General features: G+C 42.6%; 1 protein-coding gene across 2 annotated transcripts in view; it reads left to right on the plus strand.

Annotated features, from left to right (window-relative positions):
* Window positions 1-4,215: 4,215 nt before the first annotated feature.
* The window catches only part of atr (ATR checkpoint kinase), an 81,203-nt gene continuing 58,814 nt past the window's right edge, over window positions 4,216-26,604 (plus strand). The window contains exons 1-13 of one of the 2 annotated variants that reach the window (XM_078205597.1): window positions 4,216-4,344; window positions 6,705-6,796; window positions 8,156-8,323; window positions 9,485-10,386; window positions 12,062-12,258; window positions 15,153-15,344; window positions 16,195-16,415; window positions 18,607-18,762; window positions 21,154-21,352; window positions 22,498-22,760; window positions 23,263-23,456; window positions 23,770-23,870; window positions 24,702-24,873. In XM_078205597.1, the coding sequence (XP_078061723.1) occupies window positions 4,286-4,344; window positions 6,705-6,796; window positions 8,156-8,323; window positions 9,485-10,386; window positions 12,062-12,258; window positions 15,153-15,344; window positions 16,195-16,415; window positions 18,607-18,762; window positions 21,154-21,352; window positions 22,498-22,760; window positions 23,263-23,456; window positions 23,770-23,870; window positions 24,702-24,873 (2,916 nt within the window). In that variant the 5' untranslated portion in view covers window positions 4,216-4,285. The remainder of the gene's footprint in view (window positions 4,345-6,704; window positions 6,797-8,155; window positions 8,324-9,484; window positions 10,387-12,061; window positions 12,259-15,152; window positions 15,345-16,194; window positions 16,416-18,606; window positions 18,763-21,153; window positions 21,353-22,497; window positions 22,761-23,262; window positions 23,457-23,769; window positions 23,871-24,701; window positions 24,874-26,604) is intronic. The other variant, XM_078205604.1, reaches the window with a different exon arrangement.

Below are 26,604 nucleotides of genomic sequence, written 5' to 3' on the forward strand. Positions count from 1 at the left end.
TATACTTGGTGGCAGTGAAAAAAGGGGCAAATGGTAGGCTGCACTGCTGGCTTGTGTTGGCTTTGTTGCAAAGGAAATGTTACAATAATGAGGTTCCACACCAAAATTCAAATTGTTCGTATGAGGTATTTTTGTATGTTAACGTTGCTTATCAAATTTTTCACCTATGTTGTAGAAAAGTGCTGAGAATGAAATCTATGTTGCGATTCATATTACACTTTACAATAGCAGAATACCCTTCATAGTACTTTCATGCCAACCACGCCTCAGGAATGGTGTTTGCAGAAACTGACACTCAAACTTAAGAATGTTTGAGGAGACCTGTTTTCTCTGAGGTTGTCACTGAGTTTTATTTTCTCCTCCAGGCTGACATGAAGTCAACTTCTGAAATAGGGACAGTTCTTTCCCCTGTGAAGTTTACCACATCATTTGACTTGCATTCCACCAAATCATTGCAAGTCACCACAGGGGGCACATGCCAGATCATCAAGTATGCAGTCGTGCATCAAGCATGTATTAGGCAAGCAACAGGCATTGGCCTAAAAATATTATGGGATCTTTTTTGGGTTTTTTTGGGTGGCAACTTACATTATATTAATATACATACATATGAGATAGGAGCAGGAGTCAACTTTTTCTGATTTTTTTTGTTCAGTCTGGAAGGCTGTAAAGTGCCCAATCGGAAGATGAGGTGCTGTTCCTTCAGTTTGCATTGGAGTTCGCTAGAACATTGCAAAAGGCCAAGGACGGACATGTGGACAGGAGAGCAAGGTGGAGTGTTGAAGTGGCAAGCGACAGGAAGGTCTGGGTCCGACTTGCGGATGGACTGAAGGTGTTGAGCAAAGCGGTCACCCAGTCTGCGTTTAGTCTATCCAATGTAGAATAGACCGCATTGGGAGCAGCGAATGCAATAGACCAGATTGAAGGAGGTGCATATGAAGTACTGCTTCACCTGAAAGGGGTGTTTAGGACCTAGGATAGTGAACAGAGAGGAGGTAAAGGAGCAGCTGTTGCACCTTCTATGGTTGAATGGGAAGGTGCCGTGAGCAGGGGGTGAGGTGTTGGGTGTGATGGAGGAGTGGACCAGGGTGTCCCGGAGAGAATGGTCCCTGCGGAATGCTGACAGGGTGAGTGAGGGGAAGATGTGTTGAGTAGTGGGATCATGCTGGAGTTGGCGGAAGATGATCCTTTGAAATATGGAGGTTAGTGGGGTGAAAAGTGAGGACAAGGGGGACCCTATCCTGGTTCTGGGAGGTGGGCAGCGAATGAGAGCAGTGGCCCAGGGGATGGGTTGGATGAGGTCAAGAGCCCTGTCAATCACAGTGGGTAAAAAACCATGATTGAGGAAGAATGAAAACATATCGGCAGTGCTATTTTGGAAAGTGGCATCATCAGAACAGATATGGTGGAGGCGAAGGAACTGAGAGAATGGGATGGAATCCTTACAGGATGTGGGGTGTGAAGAGCTGTAGTCAAGGTATTTGAGGGAGTCGGTGGGCTTGTAATGGATATTGATGGACAGTTTATCACCAGAAATGAAGACAGGGAGGTCCAGGAAGGGAAGAGAAGTGTCAGAGATGGATCATGTGAAGGTGATAGAGTGGTGGAAATTGGAAGCATAATTGATAAATTTTTTCAGGTCCAGACGAGACCACGAAGTGGCACCAAAATGTGCCAATAAAGGGGTTGTGGGAAGGGGCCAGAGTAGGACTGGAACAGGGAATGCTCCACATAACCCATAGACAGGCATAACTGGGACCCATACGGGTGCCCATAGCCACACCTTTTATTTGGATGAAGTGAAACGAGTTAAAGGAGAAATTGTTGAGTAAGAGAACCAGTTCAGCGAGATGGGGGAGAGTGGTGGTGGATGGGAATTGTTCAGACCTCTGTTCAAGGAAGAAGCAAAGAGCTTTGAGGCCTCCTGGTGGGGAATGGAGGTGCAGAGGGATTAGACATCCATGGTAAAGAGGAGGTGGCTTGGGCCGGGGAACTGGAAGTCGTTGATATGGCATAGAGCATTGGAGGAATCATGGCTATAGGTGGGAAGGGACTGGACAAGAGGAGAGAGAATGGAGTCAAGATAGGAGGAAGTAAGTTCAATGGGGCAGGAACAGGCTGACATGATGGATCTACTGGGGCAGTCCTGTTTGTGGATTTTGGGAAGGAGGTAGAAGCAGGCTGTCCGGGGTTGGGAGACTATAAGGTTGGAAGCAGTGGAGGGAAGATCTCCGGAGGAGACGAGGTCATTGACCGTCCTGGAAACAATGGCTTGATGTTCGGTGATGGGGTCATGGTCCAGGGGGACCACAAGTTATTTAGAATATGGATTGAAGAGTTTGGTTAAGTCTCCACCAAGCTTCCCAACGTTTGATTTGATTTATTATTGTCACATGTATTAATATACAGTGAAAAGTATTGCTGACACAATGTGGGCAATTTGATTTTGATTTGATTTATTATTGTCACGTGTATTAACATGCAGTGAAGAGTATTGTTTCTTGCGCGCTATACAGATGAAACATACCGTTCATAGAGAAGGAAACGAGCGAGTGCAGAATGTAGTGTTACAGTCATAACTAGGGTGTAGAGAAAGATCAACTTAATGCAAAGGAAGTCCATTTAAAAGTCTGATTGCAGCAGGGAAGAAGCTGTTCTTGATTCGGTTGAAACATGACTCAGACTTTTGTATTTTTTGCCCGAAGGAAGAAGGTGGAAGAGAGAATGTCCAGGGTGCGTGGGGTCCTTGATTATGCTGGCTGCTTTGCCGATGCAGCAGGAAGTGTAGACAGAGTCAATGGCTGGGAGGCTGGTTTGCGTGATGGACTGGGCTACATTCACGACCTTTTGTAGTTCCTTGCGGTCTTGGGCAGAGCAGGAGCCATACCAACCAGAAACAATGCTTTCTACGGTGCATCTGTAAAAGTTGGTGAGAGTCGTAGCTGTCATGCCAAATTTCCTTAGTCTTCTGAGAAAGTAAAGGCGTTGGTGGGCTTTTTTAACTATAGTGTCGGCATGGGGGGACCAGGACAGGTTGTTGGTGATTTGGACACCTAAAAAACTAAAGCTCTCGACCCTTTCTACTTCATCCCCGTTGATGTAGACAGGGGCATGTTCTCCTTTACGCTTCCTGAAGTCGATGACAATCTCCTTCGTTTTGTTGACACTGAGGGAGAGATTATTGTTGCCGCACCAGTCACCAGATTCTCTATCTCATCCCTGTACTCTGTTTCATCATTGTTTGAGATCCGACCCACCATGGTGGTGTTGTCAGCAAATTTGAAAATTGGAGAGGAATTTGGCCATACAGTCGTAGGTGTATAAAGGGTATGGTAGGGGTCTGAGAACACAACCTTTGATGCTTTTATTAATTAGTTTTGTATTGGTGATGAAGGGATTTGTTACATACTCATCTGTTTGCATACAAAATTAATAAAGTTTTAAACTTTGATGACATGGGTGAGGTAAAGACTGCGAACCACATCCTCCCCCATTCTTTGGCAGCTGTCTGGCTGGTTTGGTTCGGTGCGGGTTTCTGTTTTCCCGGGTGAGTTGCTGCACACCCACAACCCGCCAACCCGCCAACCTTCACTAGCCAATCCGAGCGCTCCCAGCGCACGGCCAATCACCGCGCTGAAAAGGCCAACCAATCAGGGCACCGGAGAGCTGCCCAATGACAGACTGTGCCCCGGGGGCGGTGTCGGTGAACGCCGCCACTCCCTTTCATCTGATTGGGTTACTGGGAATGGACGGGTTCACACTCCTTCAATCTGATTGGTCAACAGGGGAATGGGCGGGTCCCAGTAGTCAGAGCCGCGCCCCTTGGCCCTTGTTTCGGGTGAGCGGGGTAGTGGGGCGGGGTCGCTCCAAGCCTCGTCCATTTGCTGTGGTTGGTCACATGGGGAAAGAGGGGCAGAGTCAGTCTGATTAAGCCCCGCCCCTTAGCCCTGGTTGGTGCAACAGGCAATGGGGGCGGAGTCAGAACTAGTCCCGCCCCTTCGCTGTGGTTGGTCGAGGAGGCAGTGGGGCGGGGTCCGTGCAGCCCCGCCCCTTCGCTGTGGTTGGTTGAGGAGGCAGTGGGGCGGGGTTCGTGCAGCCCCGCCCCTTCGCTGTGGTTGGCTGAGCAGGACGTGGGGCGGGGTCAGGCAGGAGGAGCCCCGCCCCTATTCCCTGGTTGGGTGGCGGGTAGAGGGGGCGGGGTCAGGCTTGTGCCGCGCGCCGGGAAGCGGCAGACTGAGTTAATAATAACGGGCTGGGCCGCGTTCAGGCGAGGCTGGGAGTCAGGATGTGTGAGCAGGGCCTGGAGATGGCTTCCATCCTGCCGGCCCTGCGGGAGCTGGAGAGGTGAGCTCGCCGCTAAGAGGGGGAAAGGGTGCTGCTGTGTGGTCAGAGGCTAGGCCTCAGGCCCGGGGAGCATTGGTGCAAACACACCCCCCACTGACAAAATATCCACTTTTCTGATTTAACATCTTTATTTCACTCTGAAGCTATTTTAAATAAATAAACGCTAATTGAGTTTCGAATATGAAAGGACAGCACGGTGGCACAGTGGTTAGCACTGCTGCCTCACAGCGCCAGGGACCTGGGTTCGATTCCCGGCTCGGGTCACTGTCTGTGCAGAGTCTGTATGTTCTCCCCATGTCTGCATGGGTTTCCTCCGGGTGCTCCGGTTTCCTCCCACAGTCCAAAAGACATGCTATTTAGGTGCATTGGCCATGCTAAATTCTCCCTCAGTGTACCCGAACAGGTGCCAGAGTGTGGCAACAAAGGGATTTTCACAGTAACTTCATTGCAGTAATATAAGTCTACTTGTGACACCAATAAACTAAAATAATATGATCTTAGGAGTAAGGGGATGACCCTTTATAACTGAGATGAAGAGGAATTTCTTCAGCCAGAATGTGGTGAATCTATGGAATTCATTGCCACAGAAAGCTGTGGAGCCCAGGTCAGTGAGTGTATTTAAGACAGATAGGTTCCTGATTGTTAGGAGAATCAAAGGTTACGGGGCAAAAGCCGGAAGAATGGGGTTGAGAAACTTAGTAAGGAGTCTAACAACACCAGGTTAAAGTCCAACAGGTTTATTTGGTAGCAAATGCCACTAGCTTTCGGAGTGCTGCTCCTTCGTCAGGTGAGTGGATCATCAGCTATGAATGAATGGTGGAGCAGACTTGAAGGACTGAATGGCCTAATCCTCCTCCTATATCAGAATAGAATCCCTACAGTGCAGAAGTAGGCCATTCAACCATCAAGTCTACACTGTTTCTCTGACAGTACTTCACCAAGGCCCATTCCCCCACCCTATCCCTGTAACCCCACACATTTCCATGGCTAATCCATCTAACCTACACATCTTGGGGCGCTAAGGGACAATTTAGCATAGCTCCTAATCCACCTAAGCTGCATATCTTTGGAGTGCAGGAGGAAACTGGAACACCCGGAGGAAACACGCAGACACGGGCGAATGTGCAAACTCCGCACAGACAGTCATCCAAGGCTGGAATTGAACCTGGGTTCCTTGTGCTGTGAGGTAGCAGTGCTAACCACTGTGCTGCCCTATGCTCATTTGAAATAAGAAATAGGAACCAGAGTTGCCCATTGGGGACGACACGGTAGCACAGTGGTTAGCACTGCTGCTTCACAGCTCCAGGGACCTGGGTTCGAATCCTGGCTCGGGTCACTGTCTGTGTGGAGTTTGCACATTCTCCTCGTGTCTGCGTGGGTTTCCTCCGGGTGCTCCGGTTTCCTCCCACAGTCCAAAGATGTGCAGGTTAGGTTGATTGGCCATTCTAAAATTGCCCCTTAGTGTCCTGGGATGCGTAGATTAGAGGGATTAGCAGGTAAAATATGTAGGGAAATGGGGGTAGGGCCTGGGTGGGATTGTGGTCGGTGCAGACTCGATGGGCCGAATGGCCTCTTTCTGTACTGTAGGGTTTCTATGATTTCTATGATTGGTCGCCCTGAGCCTGCTTCAGTGAATGCACGTTTTTAATCTCGTTACCCATAATGTAATTAAAATGTTATGTTTAGAACTTAGGGGAAAAGCATGCATTTGTTCCATGGTATCAGGGCTCTCGATTCTCGATCATTCCAATGCAGCATTTTATTCAAACAGGGCCTGAGGGTCAAGGATATTGGAGAAGAAAGTTGGAGATGGCGCAGTAGTTTGTAAGGACAGGGAATTTGAGGGTGGCTGTGCTGCTTTTAAAGGTAAAAGGGATGGTCACTGACCAAAAGGAACCATTTATGTTGGGTAACATAAGGACCAGGAAGGAGAGCTGGATGATCAGCCAATTATAAGTGGGGTTGAGGGAGCAGGAAGTGAACAAGATTAGCTCATAGGCAGGTTGGCAGGGGAGCAAATGGGAGAGAAACTTTGGAAGATAATGGGTCAGGGCTTGGGTAGTGTGGGAATCTGAGGTGTGGCTTGGACAAGAGGAGTGGGGGGGGGTGGAGTAGAGAGAGTTCAAATGTTTGTCTTAGTGCCAAACAAGTTTGTGGCGCTTGTTGGAATTTTGGATGAAGAAGGCATGGGAGAGGTTATATTTATAAATTGAAGCATCTCAATGATGTGGAAATAGCTGTTTATTAGAAAGTTAGTGATATTCAAAGGCAGGCAAGTTCCTGAACTTTAACTTACAACCTACTTGAGACGAGATTGAAAAGCATGCTGTAACATATATGTAACCTGGTTCTCCAAACAGTGCCAGTCCAGAAGATTACAATACAGTGGTTCAGAAGCCAAGGCAGATTCTTTGTCAGTTTGTTGACAAGATGCTGACAGATGTGGATGTTGGTAAGTACCCTCTGCCCACTCTTCCCCTTATTACATGTAGATATGGTACAATATTGGTAATTAGTTTTGTATTGAAAGGAGGGGTTTGGATTAGCAGTTTCTTAGTAAATAGTAAATTAGTAAATAGTGTTCTCTTTAAACTTATTATAGAAGATTGTGTAGCCTTGACTTAGTTTGGATCTGAGGAGTTCCAGAGTGAAACCAGATAATACCCAAAGAAGGGAAAATCAAACTTGGGTTGCTCTCCTGCATCTTACAATTCGTTCAAAGTGCATTAAGGAATAAAACGTAAGATGTGTTATCCTTACTCCGAGATCAGATTTTAAAAATCTGACAGGATTAATAAACAGATCATTTCTGCGATTTCTCCACAACACAAATTCCACATTTTAATCTTCCTCGAATATAGGAGCAAGGGATTGGGGGAAGTGTTGTTCAGTCCAATTTATTGTTGATTTTGTTTGTATTTGTGTCATTGCGGCAAATGGCACTTTTTATGGATTTTGGATATTGTCATGTGTCAGCATAACTGTGGATTTGCTACAACTTGTTTATCCTTCCAAAAGCACTTAAATTATCTTGTTAGAATTGCAGATTAAACCCTGTTTCTTTCATGTGATCTGTTTCATTGCAAATTTCTACAATAATGCTTCAGGCTCTGGGAATAGCGAAGTAATTTGGAATAGAATAGATACTGATAAATTGTTTCCTGTTCAACAGCAAAGGAAAATTTGATGATTGAAACAATTTTGTTTCAGTGAGGATCTGGCGGACAGTGTGAAGCATCCTAGCTGTCAATTGTAATGACAACGGCTGACAAAATTGTTCCCCTTGATATTTCCTCACCGATCCTACAACATCATGGAAAAAGCAACCACCTAGAATCAATTATCCATCAGTCAATGCATAAAATGTGTCAGCTGTGGTTCAGTTGGTACCATTCTCACTTCAGGACATGAACACAAAAATCAAGGATGACACTTCAGTGCAGTGTCGAGGAAGTGCTGTACTGCTGGCGATGTCGTCTTTCAGACGAGATCTTAAAGTGAGACCCCATCAGCCTTCGCAAATAGATGCACAAGACCCCACGGCACTATTTCAGGAAGAAGCAGGGAGTTATCCCTGGTGTTTTGACCATTATTTCTCCTTAAAACAACATCGCAGAAACAAATGATTTGGTCGTCACCTATTAGTGGAAGTTTATTGTGTGCAGGTTTGCTGCCATGCATTTTATATTATAATGGTGACTTCACTTAATGCTTAAGTGGCTGTAAAATATTTTGGGATCTCCAGTGGTTTTGAAAACTATAGAAGTCCAAGTCTTTCTTTTAAAACAATCCTTTTCTGTTGAAATTTCAGTTGCTTTGGAGCTTTCGAAGAAGACAGACTCTCAGCCAACATGCGTGATGTTGTTGGATTTTATTCAGCACATTATGAAGTCCTTTCCTCTTATGTTTGTGAACACCCCACAGAAACCAATGAAAGCAATTCAGCGGCTCAGCAGTGATGATGAGTGCGGTTGTATTGGTGAGTGTATGTGGAAGCTACAGAAACATTTGTCGCAGTTTTAACACCAGTATTACAGATCAATAATGGATATTAATCTATCATTACTGTGGCTCAATTTTGACCGTCAATTTTTGCAGTTTGTTGACAAATTGAGTTTAAATGATACGCATGAAACCCAAAATAACATTCCAGTAAAACCAATGGCTGCTTTAATTGTGTTTTTTGTATGAAGCAGTTAAATGCAGGTCATTCATGCCAGATACAACTTAAAATAATGTGTTTCAGCCCTTACTTTTGAGTGTTGCACCCAAAACAATAAAACAAATAAGCGATTAATAATCTTTACCAGAAATCAATTTCTTGGAACATTGCTTTATTTTTACATGTGGGGAATAAAAATTGATCTTTGCCCCAAAAAGGGCCAGAGCAAATCAGCCCAATTTACACCACATCCAATTTTCTTTACCATGGTTTAGTAAGATAGAATATGAACTTTTAGAATGCATTTTAAGAGTTCTCTTTATTAGAACTGTATTGAGGGTGCACCTTTATTGTTCTGTTTCTTGAAGAAGGTGCTATTTCCTAACTAATATTTTAACCATTGCAAGATGCGGTGAAATTTCTCGATAGCATTGCACTGATTTTTTTCTAACAACAAACTTCTAATCTCAATTCAATTAATCATAATGATTCATAAAATGGCACTTGTATCGAGCTCAAATGATGAAGCTACAGTCTAGTTTATTATTGCCCCGGTTTCAATCCCTGTCAAGTGTTGAATTAACTGCTCTTAGGCAGGGTAGGAGTGGTTTTAGCTCAATGGCTATCAGTGACTTAAGTGTCCTTTGACAACTTGCTGTTTTGTGACACAGTATTTTGGAGCCTGAATATTCAATGGAGTGCCAGTTCGTTGCACTCCCTTCTGAAAAATGATATTAGAGTATAAAAGTGCTAAATCATATACAGTGTGTATGCTATTTTTAAAAAAATATTTTTCCAATTATATTTGTTTAAATCTATCCAATATATTTGTTTCCAATTGCCTAATAGTTGCTGAATCGAGGTACAGGTACCCTGGTTGCAGTCTGAATCTGGGCTAAATCTCTGATTGAATAAAGAATTTATATTTGTCATGTTTGCAATATTTGATCTGAGTATGGCTATTTCTTTTTTTTTAAGGTTTCAGTAACTGGATCATAACCAGGCTTCTTCGCATTGCTGCAGCCCAAAACTGTCAAGCGCTTCATGACTGTATCGCAAAGATTATACTTTCCTTGCTTTGGCTGTTCAAGAGCAAGAATCCCTTTATATTTGGAATGCAAACGAAAGAACTGTTTGGCCTCTTTCAGGATCTAATCTGCCTGAGGGAGAAGAAGCTGGCGATGCACCTTAAGCAAGATTCTTTCTTTTGGCCATTCACAATTAATCGTTTTGTTGTGGCTGAGAGAGAAAATGCAGAATATTTAACCCCTGCACCACTGCAATTGACCTCTGTGTTGCAAGTAGAATTATTGGAGGTCACATTACTGAGAATACTTTCTTCGATCCTCTCCAGTGTGTTTTGCAGAAGGCAACGACTCATCTTATGGGAAATAGGCTGCTCTCTTTTAGAGCACGGCAGTTCCAAGATTAAGAGTATTGTGTTGGCTTTGTTGACAAAGTTGATAAACCTTGGAGGACCACCGCCAGAAGAAGTGGCAAATATGTTCTTTACAAATTTTATTGATTTCTTTAAACTGTTGATAGAGATCGACAAAGCAGAATTGGAGTTATATGAGGAGCCATTTGCTCGTTTGGTCAGAGCGCTTTTTCCCGTCACTGCTGAATATCGCGCAAGCATGTTTGCAATAGAACCTGTTTACCTCAATATGTTGATGGACAAACTGAGTGTCTTAATGGCAGATGGACTGTTGAAACGCATTGATTCTGATAAATTGAGATTAGCTCTCTGTCAAATATTCCAGCACTTTTTGATGTTTGCCCCATCAGGACTTGTGTGTGCGGTGCCAATACAGAAACATCGTATACATTTGATTTGCACAGCTTTAACTGAGATGATAGGAACTCAACCCAAGCAGGAGGTAATTTTTTTTTTGTTAATCCTATCATCCTCTTGCTGTTATCAATTATGTATTTTACCCCGGTGAGTATGGTTTGCAGGTAACTTATAGCTGAATCTTTGTTGATGGCTTTCTGTGATCAGCAACGCTGAGGTAACATAATGCAGCGCTCCCTTTCAGATGAGATGTTAAAAAGATGTCCTGGCAGCTTCTGATGGGTTGAAGTGAAAGTAAAAACTCTCGTGGCACAAAGAAGACCAGGGAATTATCCTAATTGTATTTCTTCAACCCATTGTACCAAAACAGATTAATTCATTCTTTATCTCATTGTGTTTGTGGGATCTGCAGTGTGAAAATTAGCTGCAACGTATATTCGCATTGATAACAAGTAAAGGCCATCCAACCCATTTGTGCTGACCTCCACCTTGGCCAGATGTCGCTCCATGCACTAACTCTAGCTTCCTGATACCACCCTGTTTGCTGACATAAGATGACATTGGACTTGAAATATTTGTCATATGTGATTCTTCAGAAGGAACTCTTCAAATGCAGACAATAAAAATATAACGAAACTTACTCCAACTTATACATCAAAGAAAGGGTTTCATAAAGAAACTTCATTACTCCAATCTTGGGGCCTCGCCCTGGGCCAATCCAAGTTCCCCACAATTCTAAACAGGTTCTTATTTATAGTGAGTCAGCTGACCATCACATCATTCCGTAATTGGTTCCTTGGTTTACTGGGTCAGCTGACCCTTACAGCTTGTTACCATTGGTCACATGACATGCAATACCAAAGTTGTCACCGGTTACATTCTAACAATATGTTAACGTTGTGGACGATTTCTGAGAAGTAACAACGGGCCAAATACATTGATGTCGGTCTTCACACAAAATGCTGCAGTTACACGAAAATAAGCACTCCTCAGGCTCTTGATTTTCATCATGGTTGCTGACTGTTTCTTTCAATATTCTGTTGGAGAACAGAACACAAATACCGGGGTATTATGGTCCTGCCGAACCGAATAGAGATTTAAATGGCTTGTCACATCGGCTGGTGAGGAGACTTGCCGCGGCTGGGCCGTAAAAATCCTGGCCAACGTTTCAAAGTCCAACAGCACAAATATTGCAGCAATTCGAGAAGGTGGCCCATCATCATTCGTCTTTGACAACTAAGGATGGGCAGTAAATGCAGTTTTGCCAGCACCTGTCAAAAACAAAATGAAATACCCAATGAGTGGAGCATAGTGCTGCTTGTGAAATGTTAAAGTTGAACAAGTTTTCAGAGGCCAAGGGCGGAAAGGTCAGAGTGGGAGCGAGGTGGAGAATTGAAATGGCAAGTGGTTCATGCTGGCGGACTGAATTGGGGGTGTTGTGTAAAACGGTCACTCAGTCTATGGCTGGTCTCCCCAGTGTAGGGGAGACCGTGTTGTGACTGGCGAGTATCGTATACTAAATCAGAATAGGTACAAGATAATCACCTTCTTACTTGAAAGGAGCATTTGGAGCCATGGATGGTGAGAAGGGAGGAGGTAAAAGGTCAGGAGTTGCATCTCCTGTGCTTGTCACCATTAGACTTGGAAAGGCTGCATGAGGTGCCCACCAGTAAGATAATGTTACAGCTGTATTACTTTTTATTCAGTTCTCTTTGCGATTATGTTTAATAACTCATCAAGCTGATGCTTTTGTGTTTCAGTATTTGTTAAGCTGCTTGTATATAGCAATGAGAGCAGAAGGGACCGCTGTCATTCAGGAAATATGTAACCGGACCCAGACACAATTGACGCACATTCCCAAGACCGATGGAGGGAGCAGCAGTGATGAAGTTCCAGAAAAAAGACCACGCTTGAGTCTTACTGCACAAAGCATGCAGAAACCGGTCACACCAGCTGAGTATGGACTGCATTCGTTTTACTAATATACTTCTAACATGACTTCAATGTTAACCATTTCCTTTGTTTCTTGTCTCCTGCAAATCATTTAACTAGCAAATGAGTGAAACATCAGATTTGCCATCAGGTCTTGCCCTCTTACGACTGTCCGGGGGGGGAAAGTATTTGAGTTGACTTGCTCTTTATCCCTCCATTGCCCTGCTGCCGAGAAAAGATCATAGTTGGCATCTAAAACTTGCCATAAGGGAATTCATATGGAGTAGACTGGGATACTATGTGGTGATGTACTTTATCTCCACTCAGCTACAATTCCACAATACCTCTGCACTCCTAAGAATCCCCGGTTTTCTTTGCTTTATGATCGCCAACCGTGCTTTCAGCTGCCTCGGCCCTAAGCTCTGGAATTCTCTCTCTCACCCTCTCCGGCTCTCTCTCTGTGAGCTGCCCTAATTTCTCATTATGCTGATCAGCGTCAAATTTCATTTGGTAATCGCTTCAGTCAGAGGTGCAATACAAATGGAAGATTTTGTTATTCAGCCACCTTTTGATTATGATCAGGCCAAAACAGATGGTGACCTCCTCCTGTGTTCTCACCAACATTCTGCCTTAGAACTGACAAATGAGGATTGTGAGATTCTCATCTGAATTTTCATGAGAACCCCAACTCCAATGCCAGGCACAAACTCCCCCCTCCCCTACTGCCCTCAATAAGATCCATAATGCGGAAAGAAAATCAAGGTCAGAATTGCACCAATGCACAGACAATAAAAGTTTTCAATATGCTGTAATGTAATGGATGGCACAGTGGTTAGCACTGCTGCCTCACAGTTCCAGGGACCTGGGTTCGATTCCCGGCTTGGGTCACTGTGTGGAGTTTGCACGTTCTCCTCGTGCCTGCGTGGGCTTTCTCCCACGGTCCAAAGATGTGCGGGTTAGGTTGATTGGATTATGCTAAATTGCCCCTTAGTGTCCCGGGATATGTAGGTTAGAGAGGTTAGTGAGGTAAATGTGTGGGGTTGTGGGATAGAGCCTGGGGTGGGATTGTTGTCGGTGCAGACTTGATGGGCCGAATGGCCTCCTTCTCCATTGTAGGGTTTCTATGATGATATGAGGAATGCACTGCAGTGAATTAATGAGCTCTGTAGATTCTCCTACCTGGTACTGTTGCTTCCGCACACACGGTAGAATGTTTTAAAGTTGGCAATTTGCTGTACTGACCCTATAAGTAGTGTACTTTATTGTACTTCAGTTTTGCTCAAATGTTTACTAAATTTAGCATCTTGCTCAAGCCAAAACTTTGATCCACCAAATTAGCCACATTCTTGATGGCTATCATCCATTCATATGTTTTCTCTCTTTCTGATTTCAACCACAAATTCCTACTTATGTATTTGTACTTATTCCTATTGGCTGATTGTGGAACCCTGTTTTAGTAATGTATGTAAACAGAAGTGACATCGTAAGATGTAGTACAGGAAATGGAGAAAGAAGCAACAGCCATGGAAGAGATCACCGACCACTACTAAAGACTCAGTTTGTTTTTTAACCCAGTGCTTCCAAGTGTCATGTCTCCAAGTACACAACAGAAACTGGCGCTTGCTGAGCCATCGAAGAATTTTTAGTGAGGAAAAGTTCGAAAAAAGAAAACTTTTCACACATGTTACGGAGAACTGGTGGGCTAGTGTGGACATAAGTAAAAGATACTCTGCAAACAAGAGCTGGTTGTAGCAAAAGACAGGCTGATGCTCAAGTTAGTACCTTGTGTGTAAGGAAAAAGGTAGTTGCTGGAAAGGCAGTATGAAGAACGCATAATGGGAAACCTGCTTAAGTGAGAAATGGTGCGAGTTTTCAACATCGTTGGAGATTTTGATGAAAATATGGAGAAATGGAGTTCTCACACCGAACGTTATGGTGCCCACTTCCCTGAGCGCGATGGGGGGAAAAACTTTTAATCTCCTCCACAGCCTTGTACAACCTGATAAACCAGGCACTAAAACGTACAAGCAAATTGTGGAAATTTTTCACCGAAACCCCTGGTGATTGCAGAGCGCATTAGATTCCATAGAAGAAACCAAGAGGACGGGGAGTCAATTGCACAATTTGTGGCAGTGCTTAAAAGACTTTCAGAATATTGAGAGTTTGGAGACATGCTGAATGATACCATTCATGACAGATTTGTCTGTGGTCCATGCAGCAAAGCAATACAAAAATGTCCATTAGCGGAGACTAATTTCACTCTACAGAAAGCCATTGAAATCGCTGTTTCTATGGAGCTGGCTGCAAAGTAAACCCACCAATGAGTTTGTGTACTTGAGTACAGAAAGTTCACCAAGTTTTTTGGGTCAAAACTGGAAAACATGTCCCATGTTTAACAGATCTGTACTCTGAACCCCGTCACCACCTCCCAAACAGTGCTATTTATTGTCTCCCAAACAGGGGTATTGACAGGGTGGAGATGTGGAGAGGATGTTTCCTCTTGTCAGAGAATCTAGAACTAGGGGGTCACTGTTTAAAAATATGAGGTTGCTCTTTTAAGACAGAGGTGAGGAGAATTTTTTCTCTTGAGGGTTGTGAGTCTCTGGAACTCTTCCTCAAAAGAGAGTGGAAGCAGAGCCTTTGAATATTTTTAAGGCAGAGCTAGATAGATCCTTGATTAACAAGGGGGTGAAGGATTATCGGGGGGTAGACATGAATGTGGGGTTGAGGTTACAATCATCAGCTATGATCTACTTGAGTGGCAGAGCAGGACTGAGTGGCCCACTGCTGCTCCTAATTCGGAGGTTATAAACAGAGAACAGCTGATTCTTCACAAATATAGCTGCAATGCAGTTATCTTCAGAAATCATTTTTCATTTTTTTCATACAAATCTGTAATGCGACGTTCATCTCTTGCAGACATGGTCCAGTGGAAATAAAATTCAGGAGCAAGTTATGGTGGGCAATGTGCGAGAGACTCACATCGTTGATCAGTTTGCTGGAGAAGGTTCAGTCACGTGAGAAGGCTGTAACTGCGTTGGAGGGCATCTCAGTTATATTTCGTTTGGCTGCTTTATGTACAGCATTCTGTGACCAAGGAGTTTCAGATAGGTACAAAGTAATTTTGATTTATGTTTATTTTTTCTTGCAATTGTTCCATTCTTCAGTATTTTGGCTGTCTAGTTCTAATATCCTGGCCATGGAGTAATTGAGCAAAGAAAATTGCTCAGCACATTCTCCAACCGTTTGTTATAGGCCACACGGTGGTACAGTGGTTAGCACTGCTGCTTTACAGCACCAGGGATCCGGGTTCAATTCCCGGCTTGGGTCACTGTCTGTGCGGAGTCTGCACGTTCTCCCTGTGTCTGCGTGGATTTCTTCCGGGTGCTCTGGTTTCCTCGCACAGTCCGAAAAACTTGGTGGTTAGGTGAATTGGCTATGCTAAATTCTCCCTCAGTGTACCCGAACAGGCGCCGGTGTGTGGCGACTAGGGGATTTTCACAGTAACTTCATTGCAGTGTTAATGTAAGTCTACTTGTGACTAATAAATAACCTTTACTTTAGCTGTTTGTCACAAAGACTTTACAAGTCTCTTTATAGGTGTGCCTATGTGTGCTGAAATGGTAACCAGTGTTTAGTCACATATGTGAGCATAAATATCAAGTAAAGAATGGTTATGAAACCATTGTTTTTATATCCTTGCCCAAACTTGCACATGGAAGCCTTCTAAAAATTGATAGTTCTGGTGAAAGTTCGTCGCTTCAAATGCACAAAGAACCCGATGGTTAAGCAGTTTACCTTCATATTTCCCCGAGTAATTTTCAGATGGTAAAAAGTGGAGTCAAAAACCATTATCAGACAAACTGGTGAATTTCATGGCCTTTCACAGCAATCTACTTGAGTTGAAATTTGATTTGTCTTCAGTAAAACAAGCTAGCTAGCAATCTTTATTTCTATTCAGTACTGACAGAATCAAAACAAGTGACACCTCCAGTGGGAAAGCACGAAGTTCCACTGGAATTTGGTCAATGAAAATACAACTGATTTGGATAACATTTGAGATGTTTACACAAGTGCTAGAATATGGAAGAAAACAACTGAGCATTGCTTCCACAGTTGAAGAATTGGGACAGTTGGTTGACAGATTGATAAAAATAAGCGATGCTGCAATCTACTTGCAAGGTAGGTGAAGCAGATATTTAATGCTAGTAGTTTAGTGAGCAATATTGATGCAATAAGGTACCACGGATATTGGCATATAACCTTTCAAGCCTAGAAAAAAATCCCTTATACGCCTGTATGGGTGGTTGCCATTTTGAAATGTCATCTGCTTCCAAAGGAAAGAATGGCTGTGTCTTAAACTCCAACACACCTCCACTACACAACCCATATCATCTGCTTGATCCCTTGCACTCAGGTACAAGGTGAGTAAAATACGCATACGTGGGGAGACAAATTGAGGCTGATTATAAGTGCAAGGATAGCATGTTGTGGCTGTAAAGGGGTCAAATTATATGTTGCGACAATGCAAAAACATGATTTTTTTAGGCCGCTGAGTTGACTTCAGTGACAAATTTACTATGTGTTTACTTTGATTAGAGTCTAGTGGTTATAAATCAGGTAATGATTCAAATCCCACCGTCATAAGTAGTGATGTTGAATTTAATGTATCTGGCAATTTATGGGTTGGCACCGGAAAACGATTGTATCAGCTGGATTTTGTGAAAACCAAATGAGTTTCGGGAAGAAACCTGCCACACTCTCACCTGCGTCTGACACAGCTGGTTGACTTTTAGTGCCCCAGCACTACTTTTGCAGGCAGTAAATGTGGTGGCATTGTCCACTTCAACCATGCACCAGCCGTTGCTCTGGGTAACAGTCTGACCTTGAAGGTTGTGGATTCAAGTCTTACTCTGGAGACTTGAGCACATAAATCTAGGCTGACACTTGGGTGTGCTACATTGTCAAAGATGTTTTAAGCTGAGATCCATCTGCTCTCTGAAGATCCCACGGCACTGTTTAGCTGAACAGCAGAGGAGTTATCCCTAGTGTCCAGGCCACTATTTACTCATCAATCAACATCACTAAAATAATATAGTCTAGCAATGATCACATTGCTGTTTGTGGGATCTTATTGTGTGCACATTTTGACTGCTGTATTTCCTGTGTTAAAGCAGTGAACGCACTTCAAAAGTATTTGATTGGTTTTCATGTTCTGAGGTGTGAAAGGTGCTATATAAACGCAAGTCTTTTTTTCACATCAGGAGCACAAATGAAAAAAAAAGTCAATTTTAAATGTAGCTTTTACTTGCAAATAATTGAGGATAATTGGGTCGAGTGTCGTTGATGGTTCATTTTGTAATTACACCCCTTGAACTAGCTGTTTTTCAAGGATCAGTATCTGGCCTGCTCTGAACACTCTCTGATCTGGCAAATCAGTAGGGAAAGAGAAATTTTAGCATGTTTGCCCTCCCCAGATTGATTCCAGCAACTCATGTTGGATGTGCATGTGTGCTGAATATCTGAGAGTTGAAATTTTACATGCCACTACTTCAGGACATTGGTTAAAGTGTTTGTGTCAGTTCCTGTGTTCTGTATTTTAACCCCCATTCAATTGTTTCACTCACCTGGCACTCCCAGGGTTTTGACTTGAACACGTTAACCAGTGTGCTGGGAGCACCAATTTAAACTTCTGATGAGAACAGGAAACGGTCTGTTATGATGAGGTCTATGGTTCAATGACCTGCAAAGCTCACATTACAAAACAATGGTGCTTTAATGATGCATTGACAATGGGTAATATAATGAGAGAAATTAAAAGTATTTAAGAGTCAAAGCGAATGTGTGAGTAACTGAAGCAGCTGGGTGGTGGGCGAGGAAGGTGGAGATGAAAGTGGTAAACAGACTGCAGTGGCTTAGAAAGTCTGGTGAAGAGAAAGCTTACTACCTGCGGAAATGCGCTCAAGCTCGAGTCACTTGATTTGTGCAAATTAAAATATTAAAGCTTGAATGCTCTTGAACAAATGAAACCAGTTTTTGTTCCAATAAATGATTGAACTTGCATTTTGCTTCATAAGAACTTAGTATAATTCCAACTTCTATTACATTTCTAGACACAGGTAATATTTTTGAGTTAGAAGTTGCTCAAAGCTCCAGTTTTTTGGTGCCGAGTGCTACAATCGTTGTAAGAAACTATTGAGAAAAGTAACATCTTTATGTAGTATTTGCAAGAGAACAATAGCAGTAGTTTCAATAAGCGACCCGCACAGTTTTATAATCTGAATGTAGTTTGATTGCTTCAGAATGAATCCTGTTAGGTTTCTGCATGTCTATGTTTTTAGGAAGTTAATTTTAAGAGTTTATATTTTGCCAGTTGTCCAAGGTCGGGGGAACAATGATACGCTTCAGACACTTTGTGACTTTCTGTCATTACCGTGGATTCACAAACACAGGACCGATGCAGCTTTCGCATCTGTTGACTTCAGTTCTGACCTAGTATCCCTCAGTCAGCATTTGTCAAGCAGTTTCAGTAAGTACAGTAATTGCAGCCAAGATTCATTCAAATATACAAAATGTTTAGTCTGTATTTTTAAGATGGCGGGGGCTCAGCCCCAACCGTCCGAAGAGTCAGCAGAGAATGTCGCCGCCGATTCTGATAGCCCTGGTTTCCAAATTGCGCGCTCTCTCGAGCATTGATTGGCATAAGGCGGGACTTCTGGCCCTCAGTTGGGAGGAAGTGCCACCTTGGAGAGCTGCTGGCCAATCTGATTGGCCGGCAGCTCTCCAGTCCCTCCAGCAACAGGATTGCAGTGCCCCCCCCCCCCCCAGAAGAGGACCTTGCACAGAGCTGTCAGACTGCTGTAAGTCCTGGGTAAGTGTCAGGGATCCTAGGGTGGGGAAGGAAGGGAAGAGCTGGGGGGGGGGGGCACCACCCAGGAGGATGATTGGGATCTCGGGGCCAATGGGTGTTGAGAGGTCTGGAGGTCATTAATTTACAGCTTAAAGGCCTCAGCTGGAACAAGGGCAGGCTTCCTGTCCAAGACTATGCCCGCCCCAATGTAAAATCTGTAAAAATTGCTGAGAGCTCGGGGCAGTTGGGAGCCCTGAGAGAATTCCACCTATGCCCATAGTGCATGAGGTACTGACATAAAATAGATTGACTTGCACCTAAAAAAGAGCAGAACAATGGGAAAAAGGAAGCAGATAGGGAAAGTTCCACGTACAGACACAAGTGCATTGTATATGAGAGGATGTGGAATGACCTGCAGAGTATTTGAATGGAAAATGGAATATGGTGATACACTTTAATATCATTTCAGCCACTGGGAAGTATAATGAGAGAAATTTTAAAAAGAGTAGAGACAAAGAAAATGTGTGAATAACTGAAGCAACTGTGTACTGGACTGGAGGCACAGAGAGATGAAAATGGCAAAGAAGTACAGGCTCCAGTGGCTTCAGAACCCAAATAAAGAAAAAAACAAGTCTCATATTAAATATGATCCCTATGTTGACACCCTGATTCATTCCTGCATTCTCCTCGTGCCTGCGTGGGTTTCCTCCGGGTGCTCCGGTTTCCTCCCACAGTCCAAAGATGTGCGGGTTAGGTTGATTGGCCATGCTAAAAAAAAATTGCCCCTTAGTGTCCTGGGATGTGTAGGTTAGAGGGATTAGTGGGTAAATATGTGGGGGTAGGGCCTGGGTGGGATTGTGGTCGGTGCAGACTCGATGGGCTGAATGGCCTCCTTCTGCACTATAGGGTTTCTATGTTTTCTTACTTCAGGCTGTGTCCTTTCCTTGGTACGTTCCAAAGGAGATGTAAAACCACAGGAGCAAAGATCAGGTGTTACGATTCCAGTTGATGTTATAACTGGATGGGAAGATCTCAGAATGGAATGCTGGCTCAAAAGATTGTAACTTTTACTTTTTTAAAAAGAAAATGTGGAGGAGCAGCGTTGTAAGACTAGCTGCTCTTTAAAGTTTTCAGCATCTATTTTCCTAACCATTACCCCATGTTATGGCTTTCCTCCTGGCAAAGCTGAGAAACATGTTCCCTCTCTAGCCTTCTATAACCAACTGCTTCTAGCAGAGCTGTGAGAACTGCCTTCACTTTCACTATCTAGCTCCAACTGCTATGTGTACAGCTAAAACTAGCCTTCCTACCCTAAAGGTGCCCCCAGTTGCTAAACAATGACTTCTACTTCTCCCCAGCTTGTTTACTTTTCACATCATAACCCTCTGAGCACAGTAGAAGCCCAGTTTTATTTGAAACCAAAATCCCCAGATGCAAATACCTTTGTCTGGCATGAATTTAATTAAAGGTTTACCCTTCCTTACACAGAAACAATGAATTAAACCCACTTAAATCTATCCATTATTTCTAATATTTAACAATACAAATGTAGATCACTTACCTCTGTTTTCCTGAAGTCTAACAACACCAGGTGGAAAGTCCAACAGGTTTATTTGGTAGCAAAAGCCACTAGCTTTCGGAACAGGCTGTCCCTTCGTCTGGTGGGACGGTGGGACTGGTGGACTTTAACCTGGTGTTGTAAGACTTCTTACTTTGTTTACCCCAGTCCAACGCCGGCATCTCCACATCATGACTTCCTGAAACAGGTCAGGTTGTGTTTGTGGTGTGGAAATTGTTCCCTGTGGGCAATCGGTAGCCATGGAGCAGGGACTGAGACAGAAACCTCCAATGGCATACACCTTCCAATCAAATGTTCCCTATGCTTGTGAACAATTTTCTATTTTGTCTGATTGTTTTGGTTTAACGCTTTGGTAAAACTAATGCAAGAAATATTAGGTGTGAGCCAGTCTGAAAAGTTATTACTGGTTATTGCCTTGAGACTGTTTTAAAGTTAACTACTTTTCAATATATTTTTCTGCCTCTGACTTCTGAACCTGTTATGTCCCACAGCGCACCAGAACCAGGCAAAATGTGTGTACCTGCTTTCTTTGCTACACAGCGGCGTGCGTCCTGATTGGAGAACAGCAATACACAAGTGGTCTTTGCAGAGTTCCAGTGATGTCACCCGTGCCGGTTCCGTGCGGGGATTCCCCATACTACTGCATTGCCTCGGTGTTAAATCACATTCTCTCATTGAGGAGGTTCTTTTGTATGTGCTTTTTTAAAATTTGAAGTAAACACAGTAATCGTTTCCTGATTGATTGATAGTGAGCTATGAATTAATAGTCTAAATAATTGCTTCATCTTAAATGTCATTTTTGCCAAATGGCTTTATATATGATGGATAATGTTGTAAAACAAGTTTGACCAAAGTGATGGGAGTATGCTCATTTTCTTTGAATAATATTTGGCCAATAATATACGGACTGAATGGCCTCTTTTTGCGCCATAACTTTTCTATGGTTCTAAAGGGTTTTGTCATCTACTTCTGAGCCCATCAGCTATGAAAGTGAAAGCATGCGAGTTAGTAAACAGTTTGGGGACTTGGTGGGTGGAACACCCATCTGCTGGAATAGTTCATGACAATATTTAGTGGTGTGGGTGAAAGGCGCGCAGTCAGGGCTGACCAAGATTGTCGAGGTGCAGGGATTGGGACACGAATCTCCAATTCAAAGAGTGGGGCTCCGAAGTTTGAGGAAGTCCTGTAGGCTGTGGTTACAGTTGACGGACAGAATTGATTTTCACAGCCCAGAAGGATGAGGGACAATATTCTGCTGAATGTTCAGCATTGAGTATTTAATTTAATATATCAGCCTATTTACTACTCTAGACCACAAGTCAGTCTAAACATCAGAGAAACATGATGGCATGATGGATTATTTGTTTGTAAAAATAATTATTTAACTTGGATATATTAATACAGGTGCATCTCACAAATGACATTATGACCTATTGGATATTGAGAAACCACTGTACTGCACTCGTTTTAGTTTCTGTGCAGAATTGAATGCTGACTCCCATAGCTGGCACTGTGTTGGGACTTAATTGGGTGTCCTTCGCTCCTCTGACTGATTTATTTCTTGTTTTTATCCTCTGTACCATTGTGGGGAATACATTCAGCCACCGTGATCCTACTGTCTGGAACTTAATTTCTAAATCTCTCCATTTTAAACACTTTTACTGATTCTTTTACTTTGAAAATGTTTTTCTTCACCTGCTCTTCTTTCATGTCGTTCTATTTCAGTGTTCCTGGTGACCATTATTTTTTATTCCCCAAATGGTCTGACATGTCCCTCTGACGTAAAGCTTTCAATGTTTATGATGATCTCATAACTACGTTTTAAAACCTTTCAGAAACAAGCTCCAAGATGATTCCAATTTGATACATGAAGAATTAGCCAATAATGTTGGAAAGTTAGCCTGTGTGCTTTCAGGCACAACTGAATTGTTGCTTCCCACCAGCGACTTGCTACTTTTAAATGAAGATTGTGAGCTCCTCTGTAGTAATATCACTGTAAGAAGCAAGTCTGCATTGGCTGGACCAGCAGTTGGACCTTCTATTTTTATTCCATTCCTTGTGCTAATAGGAAAGTCAATGCCTACATCAGTAAAACTTGGTGAGTGTTACATCAGTTTAGTGGGAGCTGCTCGTAAAAAAGAATAAGGGTCCACACACTAAGCATAATTTTACACTCGAGCAAATGTTATTTAAGTCCCATTTGTCACTTATTTTGTATCAACTTTTATCAATTCTATCCTTGTAATCCATTTACCATGTCTAATCCACCTAACCTACGCATCTTTGGACTGTGGGAGGAAACAGGAGCACCTGGAGGAAATCCGTGCAGACATGGGGAGAATGTACAGACTCCGCACGGACAGTGACCCAAGCCGGGAATCGAAACCGGGTCCCTGGTGCTGTGAGGCAGCAATCCTAACAACTGTTCCACCATGCCACCCCAGAGAAAAGTCAATATTAGGAACTTGTGCTACGGCTTCAGTCATTATGAGGCTACGCCTTGACTTGGGGCAGCAATAGGGTTAAAGAAAGAATGTGATATTTAAACTATATTTTAGTTGTATTATATTAATATTAATTTTGGTCATCTTTCCCCACAGCTTTCATAAGCAATATTCCCTATCTGTGTAAACATGTGAATCTGGGGAAAACTGATTTGGATACTAAAGCCATTTATGGTGCAATCCTGAACCTCATGGAAGATTCAGATAAAGCTGTCAGAATTGCATTTGGTGAAAAAATACATCATTTGTTAGAATCCCAAGATGTTGAAGACCAGAGTTTACTTAAAGAGGTGAACAAAGTCAAATTTCTAAAGGGAAAATTGTGTAGTTACGTTGATGCTTTGATCTTCTGTTTATGATATTTTGAAACAATTTGCAATGTACGCTGATTATAATTCATAGCTATTCAAGTATTAGAAGTTTAGTAGTTTATGGATGTACATCTCCATTCTAATAGAACAGTAGCTTTGCAGTGTTCATTTGGAACATAAATGGAATGTACCTGACTCGAATCACGATGGTTTACGCGCCCGTGATGCCATTTAATATGGAATTATAAATTAATAATATTATCACTTGTTTTATTTTTAAATTTAATTTTAGCTACTTGTATCTAAACTGAAGGAGGCATACGCAAGTGCTAAGATTTCAAGAAATAATGAGCTAAAAGATACACTAATCATTACAACCAGAGAAATTGGTCGGTAAGCAATCTTATAACTTTCATGTAAAGTTTTACTTCCCTCCAGAAGTGTGCTGCTGTTAATCTGGTAGAACAATTAAAACTGCATAAATTCAAGCCAGAACTGTATGTAAAACATGTATAAAACCAGATATTGTATAGCAGGTGTGTGTGTATAATATATTCCTCTCACCTCTTTCAAAATGTTTTCCTCTCATTATGTCTTCCTTGACGCAGGAGAGCACACTGTACCCGATTTCAGCTCAGGTAGTTTTCCTCTTTCTGAAGAATTACTTAAGCTTGGGTTGGATGTGTCTCTCTTCCAATCTGATCAAACTCAGCAATCTCCTGTGTGGGGATGGTGTACCTAAGCACGATTCTACGATGCTGTGGCACAATGTTACTACACTACACAGAGAAAACCCACGCAGACACGAGGAGAACATGCAAACTCCACACAGACAATCACCCAAGGCCAAAATCAAACCCAGGTCCCTGGCACTGAGGTAGTAGTGTTAACCACTGCGTCACCGTGCTGCTCCTTGATCTGCCTTTAAGCAGATGATAGAATGCCCATAATGTTGCCAATGCATAAAGAATCCAACTCTTAAAGTTCCAGTCAGAGAAAAACCAATACGGTAGACATGGTTCTTGTTGTTCCTCCAAGATGCCTAGAGATTAAAGTGCAGTTACCAGTCACTGAGCAGTAGGTAAAGTGTAAATCCATCCTTATTTGTTAAGATAGTTTTTACTCCAATTATATACATAAACCTTTAGCAATAATTAAAGCATTTCTGTATATGAGTATGTACATATATGTTTCGTTCTTTTCTTTTTTGATGTTGTAAAATAGAGCTGCCAGAGGAGACCTGGTTCCATTGGCCCTTTTGCATCTGTGTCACTGTTTACTATCAAAGTTCACATTTGTTGCTGGTGCTGCTTATACAGAGATCAGAGCACTAGCAGCAGCCAAAGGAATGAAGCTGCAGGCCTTCTTTAGCCAGTACAAGAAACCTATATGCCAGGTGAGATTGATACAGCTGATATACTTGCACCTTGTTAACCGTATTGTATTTATTTGTCTCCTGTAGTACCAGTAATCATTCTTTGATAGGCATCCTGCTCTCAACTTTAAAATGTGCAGATCGCTGCATTATTAAACTACTCTTTAGGAGGCATCCCTGTGTTTAATTCTGAAAGATATTGATCCAGTGAGTCCGGGTCTCCTCTCCGCAGTTGCTATTGCTGCCTCGGAGGGAGGAGGAACTTACGACCCCAGAAGCTATCTCGGGGTCGCAGCCCACAATTTGGGAATCCCTGAGCTGGGACCGGAGTTTGGAGCAGAGATCAAAAATGATAGCTTCTATTTTCCCAGTATTCAATTGGAGAAATTTCTGTTCGTCCATTGTTGGATGTCAGATAAGCAGTCTGATAGTTTGGCAACAGTGGAGGAGCTGAGAGAGATGGTAGTGAGATGGATGTTATCAGCATCCACATCAAATTATGGTTCAGGTTATACACCCACAGACAAATGCATTCACTGCTAAGTTGTGAAATGAACACTACTGAGTACAATCTATATATTTTAAATGTAATAAACTTTTTAATTGAAATACCAAAACAGAAAAAGTCCCTTTCTTGCAGCAACCTGAAAAATAAAATGAATGATTGGAACATGGCAACTCACTTTGTACATTTTGAAATGCCGACATGAAGCCTTTTATTAGTTTCGTATTTCTGATGGCCTCTAACTAGCTGACACTTTGGTTGCAATTCAGTTAAGATATACTCTGAATTCTTCTGAAAAAAATCTGAGATAAAGGACATTAAATCTATGAGTTTCTGAACTTCAGAACTGCCAGTCAACACAAACTTTCCAAAGATCCTCATTATAAGTGCTTGTTAACAATGAGAGTGTAAATCACTTAGGATGTTTGTCCCAGCCACTTTGAATAGCCTATGATTGCTGAAAACTAGTGTTTTGACCAGCCAGGTTTTCATTTATTCTGGTCAGAATGATACTAATGAATTTGCACTCAACAGCTATTATCATATTAGCCTCTACCTATTACAGCAACAACAAAGTATGTGCACTAATTAATGTATTTGGTATGCTGGGCTCTAAATGTGAATCCCATGTTCATTTCAGTCACTAACTTTAACCCTTTTGAGTGCTGTGACCAACAAAAAGAATTTGTTAACAAATAATTGTAGACAAAAATACTTGATCTTTATTACATCCCTATGTTCCTGTGTCTAAGTGTATCATTATAGAATTGTAAATACATAAATATTGAAAGTTATAGCTTAATTAATATGTAACTATGTTTGGAATATAGAATCATAGAATCCTACAGTGCAGAAGGAGGCCATTCGGCCCACCAAGTCTGCACTGAACACAATCACACCCAGGCCCTATCCCCATAATCCCATACATTTACTCTGGCTAGTCCTCCCCGACACCTAAGGGGCAATTTTAGCATGGCCAATCCATCTAACCCGCACATTTTTGGACTGTGGGAGGAAACCGGAGCACCCGGAGGAAACCCACGCAGACATGGGGAGAATGTGCAAACTCCACACAGACCCAAGTCAGAAATTGAACCTGGGTCCCTGGCACTGTGAGGCAACAGTGCTAACTACTGTGCCACCATGCTGCCCCAAAATAAATGTATGAATAATGACAATTTAGTATATAATTAGTCAAGGACATATTTGCATCAAATTGGGTGGGTTTGTGAAGGAAAAATAACTAA

Source organism: Mustelus asterias, chromosome 3 (genome assembly GCF_964213995.1).
Source record: "Mustelus asterias chromosome 3, sMusAst1.hap1.1, whole genome shotgun sequence".
Classification (NCBI taxonomy): Eukaryota; Metazoa; Chordata; class Chondrichthyes; order Carcharhiniformes; family Triakidae; genus Mustelus; species Mustelus asterias.